Consider the following 13,281-nt stretch of genomic DNA (forward strand, 5'->3'; position numbering starts at 1 on the left):
GATAGATAGATAGATAGATAGATAGATAGATAGATAGGGATGGATGGATGGATGGATGGATGGATGGATGGATGGATGGATGGATGGATGAAAAAAATATATATATTTTTTTTAAATAACAAACAAATACCAGTCAATAAATGAATGAATGAATGAACAAATGAATTAATGAATGAATGAATGAAATTAGACAGACAAATAAATAATAAATAAATAAAACACTAATCTGGATCCAGAAAGACATTTACTGAAATTTATTAAAAGTTCTAAAAGCATAAAAACGCACAAATTGTTTCCATCTAAATAATTACAGATATTTTAGTTTGTCTGCCTTTATCATTGATAAAATAAATAAATAAATAAATAAATAAATAAATAAAACAAGAAAATTAGATAAATAAATAAATAAGTTTTTTTCACACTTATTTTCAGCACCAGCACCTGCTGTGTTTTTTTATTTTTTATTTTGTGAGTGGTGTTTTACAGGAGCGTCACTCAGGAACTGAAAGATAATCTGTTTTTATACAAATAAATAAATAAATAAATAAATCTGGACATTTTCAGAAGAATGTTAAAAATTTCATTCCAGCTTTTTCTTTCTCTCCAGACTGATGGACGTTCTGTGCTGAAGAAGCAAAAACTAAGCTTCTGGGTGCAGCGTAAAAGCTGCAAAGCAACCATCCATCCTTTTTTCTGTTGCTTATTTGGGGCCGGGTCGTGGAGGCAACAGGTCAGGAGGGAAACCCAAATGTTCCTCTCCCCAGTGACTCCCTCCAGCTCCTCCTGGGAGATCCCAGAGGACTCAGGCTAGAGAGGATGCATAATCTCGCCACAAAGTTCTTCTTCCTGTGGGATGTGGCCAGAAAACCTTCAGAGGGAAGGTTCAGGAGGCGTGCTAATCAGATGCCTGAACCATCTGACTCCATCAGGGTGGAGGAGCTGGAGCTCTACTCCTAGCTGCCCTCAAATGATGCAGCTCTTCGCCTGAGACGCTCTGCAGGGGAAGCTGTTTGTCAGGATCTGGTTTTTTCCATCGTGATTCATTTCTCGTGACACGGTGACTGATTAAATATACATCAGGATATCAAGAACTTGTTTTTTCAACTCAGCACCTTCTTCACTACAACAGACCGAAGCAACACCCTCATGACTGCAGATGAAGCCCTAATAATCCATCAATCCGCCCTCCACTCCCTAGTCTCTACCATTATTCATAAACAAGACCTCCAAGTAGTCGAACTGCTTTGCTTTGAAGTAGAGTGTAGCTGCAGAACACAGATCTATCCATTTTCCAGAAAGATCAGTCTGGACAGGTCCCAAGTCCATCACATGGAGACTGAGACAAACAACCATTCATTCTCTCTCACACACCTAGGGACCATTTAGACCAGTCAGCCTAACATGCATGTTTTTGGTCTGTGGGAGAAAACACATGCGTGGAGAGGCATGAAAACTCTACGCAGTGCTCTGCAAAACATGTTTTAAAAGTTATAAATCTAAACTGATGTGTCTCTGCTCAGCACATGTGATGAACAAGGAAGTGGAAATATGAGAAAAAGCATTTGTCCTTATTCAGAATTTACATTCAGTAAATGCAGCAGACATTTTCTTGGGGTTTTGGTCTTTAAATTCAGGGTGCAAATGTTGCAGATATTTATGTTCTAATATACATTTTTTAACCTTTTTTCAACTGTAATTTTGCCTTCATGATTACAGATGTAGTCAGAGGTATCCTTTCTGAAAACCTCAAAGTCATCCTTCACATCCAAATCATCCATTTTATAAACCGGCTTTATCCGGTTCAGGGCTGGTGTTTTTCTGCACTGACTGACCAGACAGGTCATTGGATCAACACAGGAACGTCAGACAAACAACTATAATGGCCACCTGTGTTGGCACTGATTTGTTAATACTCGTTCCAGTCCAATTAGATTACCCCATTCAGAAGTTAATCAGGGGTTCACAAACAACATGGCTCCAACATAAACAACGTTATCAGCGAGAGTTGTGGGTTTTACATCGTTTGACCTGAATTCGCACTGTAGTGACGCCCAATAGACTTCTGTGAAGTGTGATGTTTTTCTTCTACTGTTAAACGGTTAGGAAGGTAAACGCAGAAGATCCCTACAGCCTGCAGAGCAGAAGATCTACTGAGATCTCTCAGCTCAGCTTGCGAGCAGCAGATTACAGCGAGGAGGTGTTCAGAGGGGAAAGATGGCGAGAGGAGTGTCCTCGACCTAATTCTGTTAAAGCATTTGCAGTCCTGTTCACTGAGTTGATTAAGGTAATTTTCTGTCATCCTAAGCACCTTAGGCGACCTGCAGCTAGCGTCTGGTGTAACAAAGGTCACGCAGCAGAAACAACAGATTGGACTCAGATTTACGGGAGTCTGAAGCTGGTGATCAGGAACAGAGGGCAACAGTTGTGGCTGCACCGAAACTGAGAAACAGCGTCAAAGAGTTCATGCAAACTCATCTTTAAATTGAGCTGGAAACATAACTTGTAAACATTAAAAAAGAAATGAGCCAAAACATTACGACCTTTGCCGTCGGCAGTAACTGATAATAAATCAGGATCAATGTCAAATTCGGGTTTCAGATGTTTGAGTCAGAGCAAGGCCAAGACTTCTTTTCCCTCTCGGCCTGAAATCAGTCAATACGGTAATCTCATCTGTTCCCACAAACATCCGGTTAAATCTCTGCTGCTGTAAACAGTTCAGCAAACAGTGAAGACAAGATATCACATTGAAATCACACAAAATGGGAAGTTTCCCACCGCCTCCTCGTGGTAGAGGAGGCCAAATATTGATCAGACGTGGTGCGTTGCCGTGGAGTCCCCCACCCAGCAGATGTTTTTCCTTGCCTGGTTCCGCCACCTTGTTTATTTTAGATCGCTCCACCGAGCGCTGGAGGTCAAAGGCCTGAGGATGGGCAGAGTGTGGCGGTGGGGGGAGATGGTTTTTCTTCTGGCCTTGGGGCCAAAGGGCAGCAGGACTAATGAGGAAGGAGCAGAAAGTCATGCGCTCACACAAAGTTACACGGCAGAGTTAAATTTTAACCCCGCTTTTAAATTCTTCTACACTTTAACCAGGAGTTAATGCACCGCAAGACTCAGGAGAACTGTTCCAGAGGGTCTTCATTACCTCCAAGAGGAAACTCACTGTATTTAATAAAATTGCACAACGCTGCTGCAAGTCTCCATCGATAAATACGTAATATTTATCACATAAATGCTGCAAAAAGCAAAACATGCATGATCAGTTTCTTCGTATTTTATGGTTAATCTGGGATGGTTTGATACACAGACTGCTCTGATCTGTTGTTCTTTGTTTTCCTCATCGAGAACGCTTATAAAGCTGTTGCATCTGTCCTCAGATCATCTGCAAACACAGACACTCAAAAGAAAAATGATAAATAGGAATACCTGAAAAGTTTTGAGGGAATTTGGTGTGAAAGGGGTCTGAGCTTCATTAACTTTTTAATATATTGTCGGACTGTAAGGCACACTTAGAATCCTTTAATTTTATAAAAAATCGACAGTGAGCCTTATAATACGGTGCACCTTGTGTATTAATTCTGCTTACTGACCTCAAACCAGTTTTATGTGGTTTTTGTGAATGAGTTGATAACGTTTGACTTATCTGACTGTTTTGTTTTGTTTAATGTGCCTTATAGTCTGAAAAATATGTTACTCTGCAGGGTCACTTCATGTAGACTGCTCATTTAACTGTTTTATTTTAACTTTCTGCAAAATCTCTTTTATTCTGACATTTCAACATCCTATTACCCTTGTTTTTTTGTACTTTCTTTCTGCTGACATTCTCACAAGTGTTCCTAAAATGCAAATTAAAACATTTTTATGTGCTTGAGAGCAAATATTGGTTCTTTATGTCTGAAGACAATTCAGATTCAGATTATCTGGAAGAAAGTGATAAAAACTGCACCCCCACCCCACTGCTCTTCATCTGTTACCTGTTCCAACTTCATCTTCAAATTAATAAGTTGCATTCTTTCAAGGGATGCATGTCGCCCGATGACTCTAGGCTCCTCCCACAATAAATTTGATCTGTTTCCGTTAAACTGTCCGAGTCATAATGTGTTGGCCACACTGTAAAAAAAATCCGTAAAAATTACAGTGAAAAACGGTCAATTTGCTACAGTAACAGACCGTTTAATCCAAAGCAGTATATCACCGTAGTAAATGCATTGAACAACTGCAAAACAAGAAACAGACATTTTACATTTTTTAAACAGTTATGATACTTGGAAAACACATAATTTGACTATGAAAATCTTAAGAAATTGTAAAATTCATAGAAAAATGTCATAATGTCACAAGCAAGTAGTTACCCTAAAAATAACGGTATTATTCTGCCAGAATTACAGATTTTGCTGATTGTATGTTTAAATGCATGATGTAAAATCGTTAACTACTCTGCAAAATCATACCTCACTTTCTACAGAGAATAACTGATTTAAAAAATACGTATGCAATCTGGTATCACGTCAAAGTATGAAATACGCCCCCCTAGGGTCAAAGCATTAGGAAGAAAGGGGTTCAAAAGCATTATCTTAATATAGGTGACCGCCCTTAGGAAGGAGCATGAAATATGGCAGGATATTTACCAGGACACCCATGAAGAACATACTAAAATTTTAGCCTCCTGTTTTGATTAGCTGAGGAATTGGATTGACTCCAAATGTTAATTAGCTGTTGACTAATATCTGAACACTTCATTTACATCCATCTACTTTGCTAACAGAGAAAAAGCCATTCAAACACATTGCCCACCTTTCATGGCGGTGGGCAATAATAATGTTGCAATGACAGATTTTTTAAAATATGGATGCCAAATCATGCTTTTTTTGCATTTTACTTTGCTAAAAATCCTCAACAAATTTTAAAAGGCCCTGAAGTTGGAGCTTAAAGTCACAGGGTTCTGTTTTTAAGTGTCTTCTTTAAGCATGTTGACCTTTCACTGACGTCTCTTTGCAGCCAGTCCCTGAAGCATGGATGCCACCAGCACACCCTGACATACAGTTTCTCTGAGTGCACCTTTTGAAGTAGGCACACAGTTTCCATGGAAAAAGCAGAAATGAAGACATTTAAAGGGAAGTTTTGGATGAGTTGAGCGCTTTGTCGTGTTCAGGTGCGTATAGTTTCTGATTTACTGATGACTGGAGTCTTGTGTGTCGACAACGCACAGACTTCCACCACAGTCGGCTTCACGCTGAGAGCAGCTGCATTCCTGACCTGCAGTTCAAAGAGCAAACACACACACACAGATTTACAGATACGTACGCTGAACATGTTCTGTTCTTAGACTCTCCTGCTCTAACCTCACACAGCGACAAAAACCCATGACAACACAGCAGTCATAACCTGCACTTCTCTTGTACTGGCTTTGGTTTATAATTCTACAAAATTTAAATCAGAATATTTAAAGAACACATTTACGTTTTGAAGCTTCAGAGATGGCCAGAAAGTCTCAAGTCAGCTCATCTTCATGGATTGCAGGGAAGTTTCAAAACAGCTGAGCATAGAAGCAAATAAAACATCCCATAGGGCAGATTTTGTACGTCTAACAGATTAATTTATTACTATAATAATTCTGCATGAGACGTTAAATCATTTTTTGTCTTTACGAAACTCCTCCTGTCACAAGCAGAAAACAAATCTGTTTCCTTGATGAGATTTAATTCTCACTCGCCACCAAAAGCAAAGCAGCGATCATGTTTCTGCCTGTGAGTGTGTGTTTAGTTGTTTGTTAGCAAAATATCTCGTTAACTCCTGGATGCATGTGAAAGAAACTCGGAAAGGAACCCCTAGATTTAAATCTACAAACCTTCTAAGATGGCCACGTCAGCTAAGTAACCTTAGCAAACTCAAAAACAGCTGTAAACCAGCCACTTTTATAAAAAAGTGAGCTCAAACTGGGTGTGACAGTAGCTGAGAGTCATCCCTAACACATAGTCCAAGCACACAATGATTAAAAGATCTGCTTTAATATTTTTGCCGTCACCTATTGGAGTCAGTTGCGTCTGCCTGTTAGCAAAATGTCTCATGAAGCACAAGACAGGTTCAAGGTCAAGTATCTTTATTATCCCCAAGGGGCAATTAGTTTCACGGTCAGTAGATATAAAACATCCATACCACACAAGACATTGAGACGTTAAAATAACAATATGGAAGTCATCAGTGTTCAGTGATAAACCTGATCGCTACAGAGATAAATGAGTTTTTCAGTCTGTTCATTTTATATCTGGGCTTCAGATAACTGCGTCCAGATGGAAGCTACCTGAACTCACCATGAAGTGGATGATCAGGATCTGCCAGAATCTGTCAGGTTTTAATTAAACCTTAGAAACATGACATAACTTCCTTCCTGTTAATCATGACTAACATCATCATCTCATGATGTTAGTCATCGGCCCCATGATGACTAACATGGGGCCGAGATGGGGTAGAGGCAGGGCAGCCGACTCGGGAGCCGAAAGTCTCAGGTTCAATCCCCAGTCATTCCCACATGTCGTGGTGTCTTTGAGCAACACTCAATCCCCAGTTGCTCCCCAGGCAGCTTACATAGCTGCCCACTGCTCCACCTGAGTGTATCCCAGGTGTGATGGGTTAAATGCAGAGAGCCAATTTCATATTTGAATGGGAACATATGATGATGTCAACACATAGCACTTTATTATTACTTTAGTTTAAAACTCTGAACGAACAATGTTGGGTTTTTACTGAATGAATAACTCCCTGTTACAGTTTTCACTAATGTTCTAATTTAAGAAATACTTTTAAAAAATGTACGGTATGCACTTTTACTCGTAAAGCTGCTTATATTAACAGACATCAACAACAAATCAGTTTGACTAATCCCCCTGATGTGTGAGGACCTTTTGATTTAGCATGCCGACTTTGTGCGCTGTAGGTGTGATCTCCAACCAGACCTGTACAATAAAAGAGGCGCAAAGGTCAGACCTTTAGTGATTCTCATAAGCTTAAAGGAAAGCACTAATGCAACTTACAGCAGCTTAGCCTGGTCTCTGTTAACCTCTTAGCCAAACAAAAGGTCTACCCATGCACAGAGACCTGCTGTGACGGATGTGGGTTAAAGTTACCAAATGCTCACGTTACAAGGCTTAAAAAAAATCTAAAATCCTCCTTTTCCTGCCAGCTTTTTTAATCGACCTCTAACTCTTTGGCTTTTGTGCCTCCTCAGAGAAAAAGTTTTTTTTTGAAGACCACAGGGACGACATGTTTTGTCATTCACGGGGGAGTTCCTGTAAAAACATGTGATGAGCATAAAGGCTCCTTAAACCAGGCGTGTTTGGAAGCAGCAGTGAATACCTCACGCTGGGTTTTTTCTGCTGTTATTGGAAACCCTCGGTTTGGAGGCTCTGATTGTTTATTCTGTCCTCCTCTTTTTGTGGAGACCTTCACATGACCAAGCTGGTATGGCAGAGAAAACAGACCAGGAATTCCACAGGAGCTCTGCCGAATGCCAAGACGATGGATGGGTGACTCACGCAGCAAATTACATTTAGATCTGTGAGACAGTATGCGGACGTTACAGTGCTTCCCTTCCCTCCAGTTAAAGGAACAGCCCTCTTAGCAAGAAAACAAGAAGCTTGTCCCCCCAAAGAGTCTCTAATCTGTTAAAAATACCAAATTTTTGGTCAATAAAATATTGCATTTATTTGTTTTTTCTACATGACCCTTGTGTAGCAACGCATTTCTAATTGACTGAGGGTTTGTAAAATACTTGAACTCATGATTTACCACAAAAATGCAATACTTCTAGTAAAAATCAACTAAACTTTAAAGCAGTGCTTTGAATCGTCAAGTTCAACATTTTAACCATCAGGATTTTATTTGATCATCTGACTCAAAACTCTTGGGAGATTTTAATGAGGCAAATATTTTACATCTCTTCAAGTTTTGCATGCTTTGATTCCAAGCAGCTGGACTTTCTGATCATTTAAATCATTTAAATTGGGCTTGATTAATAGATTTACAGGTTTCTGAAGGTCTATCTTTGGAGTTAGGTGTTATTTCACCTGTTTCCTGTTGTTGCTGACTGTGACAACAAATTGTGCAGTGTGTGTTTACACAGGAGGACATAACTCAAGCGTAAAAATCAATCTGCGGCAGCTGAACAATATCTGAAAGTTATGCTTTTAACAATAAGAAAAAAAATTAGCAAGGCCCTCCAGGACTTGTGGATCCTTCAGTTGATCATCTGCATAACAAGTTTTCAGCAGATGGATCTTTGAGTTACCGTTATTGTGCTAAAATACAAATTTCTGTCAGTCAAACTGTGTTATGTCTGGAGTTTTTCATACATTCGTTGAAATAAACTGGAGCAAAAAGTGCCCAAAGTGTTCATTTCAGATTTGATTTTTGCCAAGTTGTCTATTGTGAGTTGATAGAACAGAGGTTCATCCCTTGAGTTTTGGGGTGCATTCACACCAGCCCTGTTTAGTCTGCTTGAATCGAACTCTAGTCCGTTTGCCTAGAAAGTCTGGTTCGTTTGGGGAGGTGTGAACACGCAATCGAACTCTGGTCCACCTAACTAGGTCTTGGTTCAGTTGAAGTGAACTCTAGTGCGGTTCGAATGCAGTGTGAATGCAAGCGGACTGGAGACCGCTCCAAAAGCAGGAAGTGGACAAGAGCACAGGGCAATCATCCCACATTTCTCTTCCCTCATACAGAGCTGTCAGACACCTTGTGTGAAAAACAACATTCTCCGTGGTCTCCTGCGTCATCTTTCGTTCATACTGAGTCCATTGTTGAAAAACGACAAAACAGAAATCCTGAAACCGTTAAAATTTGACCCACTCCGTTTTTGTCTTTATTTTCAGAAGAAGAAGATGTGTCTTCTTCAGAGGTTGTTGTGTCGTTTCCTTCAGTAGTTCTTGGTGCAGCGCCACCACAGGTGAGGAGGGGAACAGGTTGGCTCATTGACTCTGTGCAGTGTGAATGCAAACCGTACCAGCTGAAATGTAAACAAATGTTCTGAATATTGGTCCCCAGTTGAACCGAGTCTACCGGACTATCAGGTGTGAAAACAGCCTTGGAGTCTTTTATGGCCTAATGATTCACAGGTCACGATTAGGTCACCTAACATTCATTTCTATGGAAATGGTCAAGTCCAAGGACAGAACGTTAATGAAAAAGCATCCAAACTATGAAGAAGGAGGAAAAACAATCTTCAGATTTGGCTTATTACAAAGAATTTAATTTGACATGGTCTTCGTGACTTTGTAATGAGAACCTTTGAATTCCTTTAAAAATGCCACATGTTTTCCTTGCACATCACTGCGTACACTGTAGGTAAGTTTGTTGGAGTCAGCCTCCCCACCATCACAGACATCTACACCTCCAGATGCAGGAAGAGGGCCACCTGCATCATGAAGGACCCCACTCATCCAGCACACACACTTTTTGCCCCGCTCCCCTCAGGAAGGAGGTTGAGGAGCATTAAGTGTAGAAACACTAGACTGAGGAACAGCTTCTACCCTGAGGCTGTTAGACTCATGAATCTCTAACCAGAATAATCACTGTGAAAAATCACATCATGTTGCTGCTGATCTGTTTCATGTTGCTGCTGATCTGTTTCATGTTGCTGCTGATCTGTTTCATGTTGCTGCTGTGTTCATTCGTGCTCATCTGCTCACACAGGCTCATGTTCGTGCTGCTGTTCGGCATATTGTTTATATACTACTAGTACTTAGTGTATTTAATGTTTTTCTTAGTTCATATCTTTGATCTTATTACTGTTTTTATTTTACATTTTATACTTTTGTTGGATGCTACTGGGACCCTGTGTACACGTGTACCACATGTGGTGCGAATGACAAATAAAAAACCTTGAATAACACTTTGTTTTGCATACAGGCACATAGACCTTAGTGCTAAATGTGGATCGTAAAGTTTGTAATCAACAAAGATGATTGAATCGGCCTTCCCAGAACGTGTGAAACACTCGTGCCACCTGATCTGAGACATCCTTCACACGGACCTGTGAGTGTGTGCGGCAGGTGTGAAAAAGAGCCGGCAGCAGATCATATAACCTTTTGACAAGTTGCTCAACAACAACAGGCGCTCCCTGTTATTATTGGGTCAACAGAGCCGGAGGAGGTCTTCGGGATCACAGCAGAGTTGAGAACATGAGAGTGAGTGCCAAACGCTCTGGGGCCCCCGCCACACCACCAGCGCCACCACCCCGCCCGTCCTTCTTTGTCTTACGGCAGTGTTGAGGTTAACTCCCCCGTGCTCCCAGGCTGGCCCGGGGTCAGGGGGGAAACAGGCAGCCAGTCAGGCAGCCCAGCATTCTTTCTGGATGTGTGTGTGTGGGTTTGGCTGCAGCCCACTCTGTGCTCTTTGACTCCACTGGCCTTATAAGGCATCCGGCGCCATGGCAACAGCAGGGCTTGAATAGCAGTGTCAAATCCCTCAGCACACAGACACACGCTCACTCTCCCTGAAGGAGGGAGCCAAGCAGAGAAAGAGGAGGCTATCTCTGAGCTCTGCGGCGTCTGGCTTTCACTAAAACCTCTGTGACCGTGTTTTTTTTTTTCCTCCGCTTGTTTGACTAATTTATTCCTGCACTGGGCCAGCAGAAAGACTGGAGGAACAGGAAACAAGAAAACAAGAAGCTGAATGATAAAGTGCAACACCGACTCTGAGGTTCTGGCCTCTGGTTGGAGCTGCAGGATGGACAAGCTCTGACGAGAACCAGAAATGGGACAGAGGGAGGCACGACTCTGTGGAGCTTGAGGAGAGATTTCTCAACTCTGCCTTTGTTCCGGCTTGTTGTCGTTTCTGTGACATCTGATCCCCTGACCCCGCCGGCTTTGAAGGAGTTGGAGGAAAACACTTTCGTCACAGAGGGCAGAGCAGGACGACGTCTCCGGATGAACTTTACTGCAGCAGAGGACGTCGAGCTGAAGAGCTGTTTCAGAGCCACACGGATTTCTGACGCGTTTCTGCAACAGAAGGAGTAAATACAGTTTCAAGGAGCTGCCTTGCAGGAGCAACATATCGTCTCCTCTTTTTTTTTTTTTCCAGAAGCTTCAACGAGTTGAGAAAATCTGGACTAAAAGCGCCTCGGATCAGAAAGCAGCAGATAGCACCTCTGCACGGCAGGAACTGGTTGGACTCGTTTTTAAGTTGGAGGAAAGGGCAGGGCAGTTGAACCCTGCCTGAAGGAGAGCTGGGCTTTATTTTCCTCTCTCCTCCTCTCCTTTGGAGGAGATATAGGCTTTTAAAAAAATTACATCCAGAGTGATTCTGTTCTGTCTCTCCACCGTGTTGCAGGTTAGGTGAGACATTTTTCATAGAGGAAAGGCAGACGAAGTAAGTGAGAGGGAAGAAGAAGAAGAAAGGGACAGAGTGAAAGTGTAATTTATTGTTTCCTGTGAAAAGAGCAGAGCTGCACCCTTTTCTCTGCTGCCTGAACTCTGAACCACTTGATGTGTGTGAAGTTTTCTCAGAGCTTTTGAGCCACTGATCAGAGGTCAGGAGGGGGGAGAATAAGAGCGGGGAGGGCAGCGGGATTAAAGAAGAGAGGGAAAACAGCAGAGGAGAGACCTCCGGGGTCAGCTCAGCCAGACGACAGAGAGGGGAAAGGTCAACACAGGCTGGTCAGGGACGAATTCCTCCATCTTCCTTTTAAAGTTACGAGGTAGAACCTGCATCGGATCCAGACCTGACGAGCAGATCTCCGAGGCCGGACTCAGAACTTTGAACTTTCAGGGTGTGTGTATGATACGCTCACAGGGCTGGGGGATCTGAGAAAATATGGCCATGGTGAGCGGGGGATGGGGCAACCCCAGCGGGGACACCAACGGACTGGGGGAGAAGGCTTACCTGAGGAGGGAGGAGGAGGATGGCTCGCCCCAGGCGGGGAGCAGCGACGTGGACGTGGGGGACGAGGACAAGGCCTGCGTGGTGGACTGTGTGGTGTGCGGGGACAAGTCCAGCGGGAAGCACTACGGCGTGTTTACCTGTGAGGGCTGCAAGAGCTTCTTCAAGAGGAGCATCAGGAGGAACCTCAGCTACTCCTGCAGGTACATCTGGGCATCACACGACTTGGTCAATATTAGTTTTTTTTTCTTCAGGGACTCTTCGCGAGACTTTATCCGAAAATATTTTCAACATGTAAGAAGATAATTGTTGCATACCTGCTGAAAGCGAAGGCATGTCTGTTAGTTTGTTTGCCTGTCTGTTAGCAAAATATCTCAGGAACCAGTGGAGGGATTTAAATGAAACTCACAGAAAGTAAACACTGGATAAACGCACACAGCTGGTTACCTTTTGGAGTCAGTTCCTTTAAAGATGGCCGCCACAGCTAAATAAATTATGAAACACACAAAAAACGGCTTTGCCTCAATTAGTTTTATAGATCCCCAGTTCATGTTTTGTGTGTCAGTAGCTGAGAGTCATCCTCAACGGAGAATCTGATCGTTATGTGCCTGTGACAAATGGCTGGGGCGGCCATCTTGAACTAAAAGGAAGGCGGCGATCGAAACACTTATTTAGCTCTTTAAAGTGGTTTTAATTCTATTGTTAAAATTATTATCAGTAGTTGGGATTTTCCCTTAGTTCTAAACTAAAGACTTTGATGCCTTTAGAAATGTTTAGTACAAAAGAATCATTTAAAAGTCTTGTATAATGCACGACCTTCATCATGGTGAAAGCGGATAAACACATTTCTCACTCAGGAATGATATCTTGCCATCTGAGTTTCATCCCACCAGCAGCCTCCAGACAAAACAACAAACACAAAAAGAGCAGAAATGAGGCCCTGAAGGTTTGTCATGTGAGGATGGATCGCCTCAGAAGGTCAACATTCCCATTATTCTTCACCGCAGCAACGCCGTGCTGCAGCTCTGCGCCGTCTCCAAGTCCTCCCTCGGCCAACAAATACAGTTGTTTATTCCACGTCGAAACTGAATTAACTCCGAGGAGAAAACACACCTCTTTTATTCGTTTTTCTTTTTGCTCATCTGGGCCTGAAAGGAGCTCTCTGTGAAATGTTGGCAGAACTCAGCCGGCTGTAAAAAGCAACACAAGGGTGTGTAACGCTGATGATTTACAAAGGTCACGGTTCCAGTAGCTTTTCAGCCATGCTGGTTCATGCAGTTCACTCATAACAGGAGAGAAAAGGGGGAAGTGTGTGGGGGAGGCAAACATAAATATAAACTTCACTTTCTTGTCGAAAAACTCTAGGAGCTGATTTTACGACGATTACATTACAAATATATATATATATAT

The 13,281-nt window shown here is 42.2% G+C and overlaps 2 protein-coding genes across 5 annotated transcripts in view; one reads left to right on the forward strand and one right to left on the reverse strand.

Moving 5' to 3' along the window:
• Window positions 1–13,281, reverse strand: part of csnk1g2b (casein kinase 1, gamma 2b) — a 110,904-nt gene that overhangs the window by 1,822 nt on the left and 95,801 nt on the right. The gene's annotated exons all lie outside the window — the stretch shown is intronic.
• Window positions 11,806–13,281, forward strand: part of nr2f6b (nuclear receptor subfamily 2, group F, member 6b) — a 10,777-nt gene continuing 9,301 nt past the window's right edge. Inside the window, exon 1 of the mRNA XM_037697982.1 lies at window positions 11,806–12,074. Coding sequence (XP_037553910.1) covers window positions 11,806–12,074 — 269 coding nt within the window. The remainder of the gene's footprint in view (window positions 12,075–13,281) is intronic.

Source organism: Nematolebias whitei, chromosome 3, assembly GCF_014905685.2.
Source record: "Nematolebias whitei isolate Nwh7 chromosome 3, NemWhi1, whole genome shotgun sequence".
Lineage (NCBI taxonomy): Eukaryota > Metazoa > Chordata > Actinopteri > Cyprinodontiformes > Rivulidae > Nematolebias > Nematolebias whitei.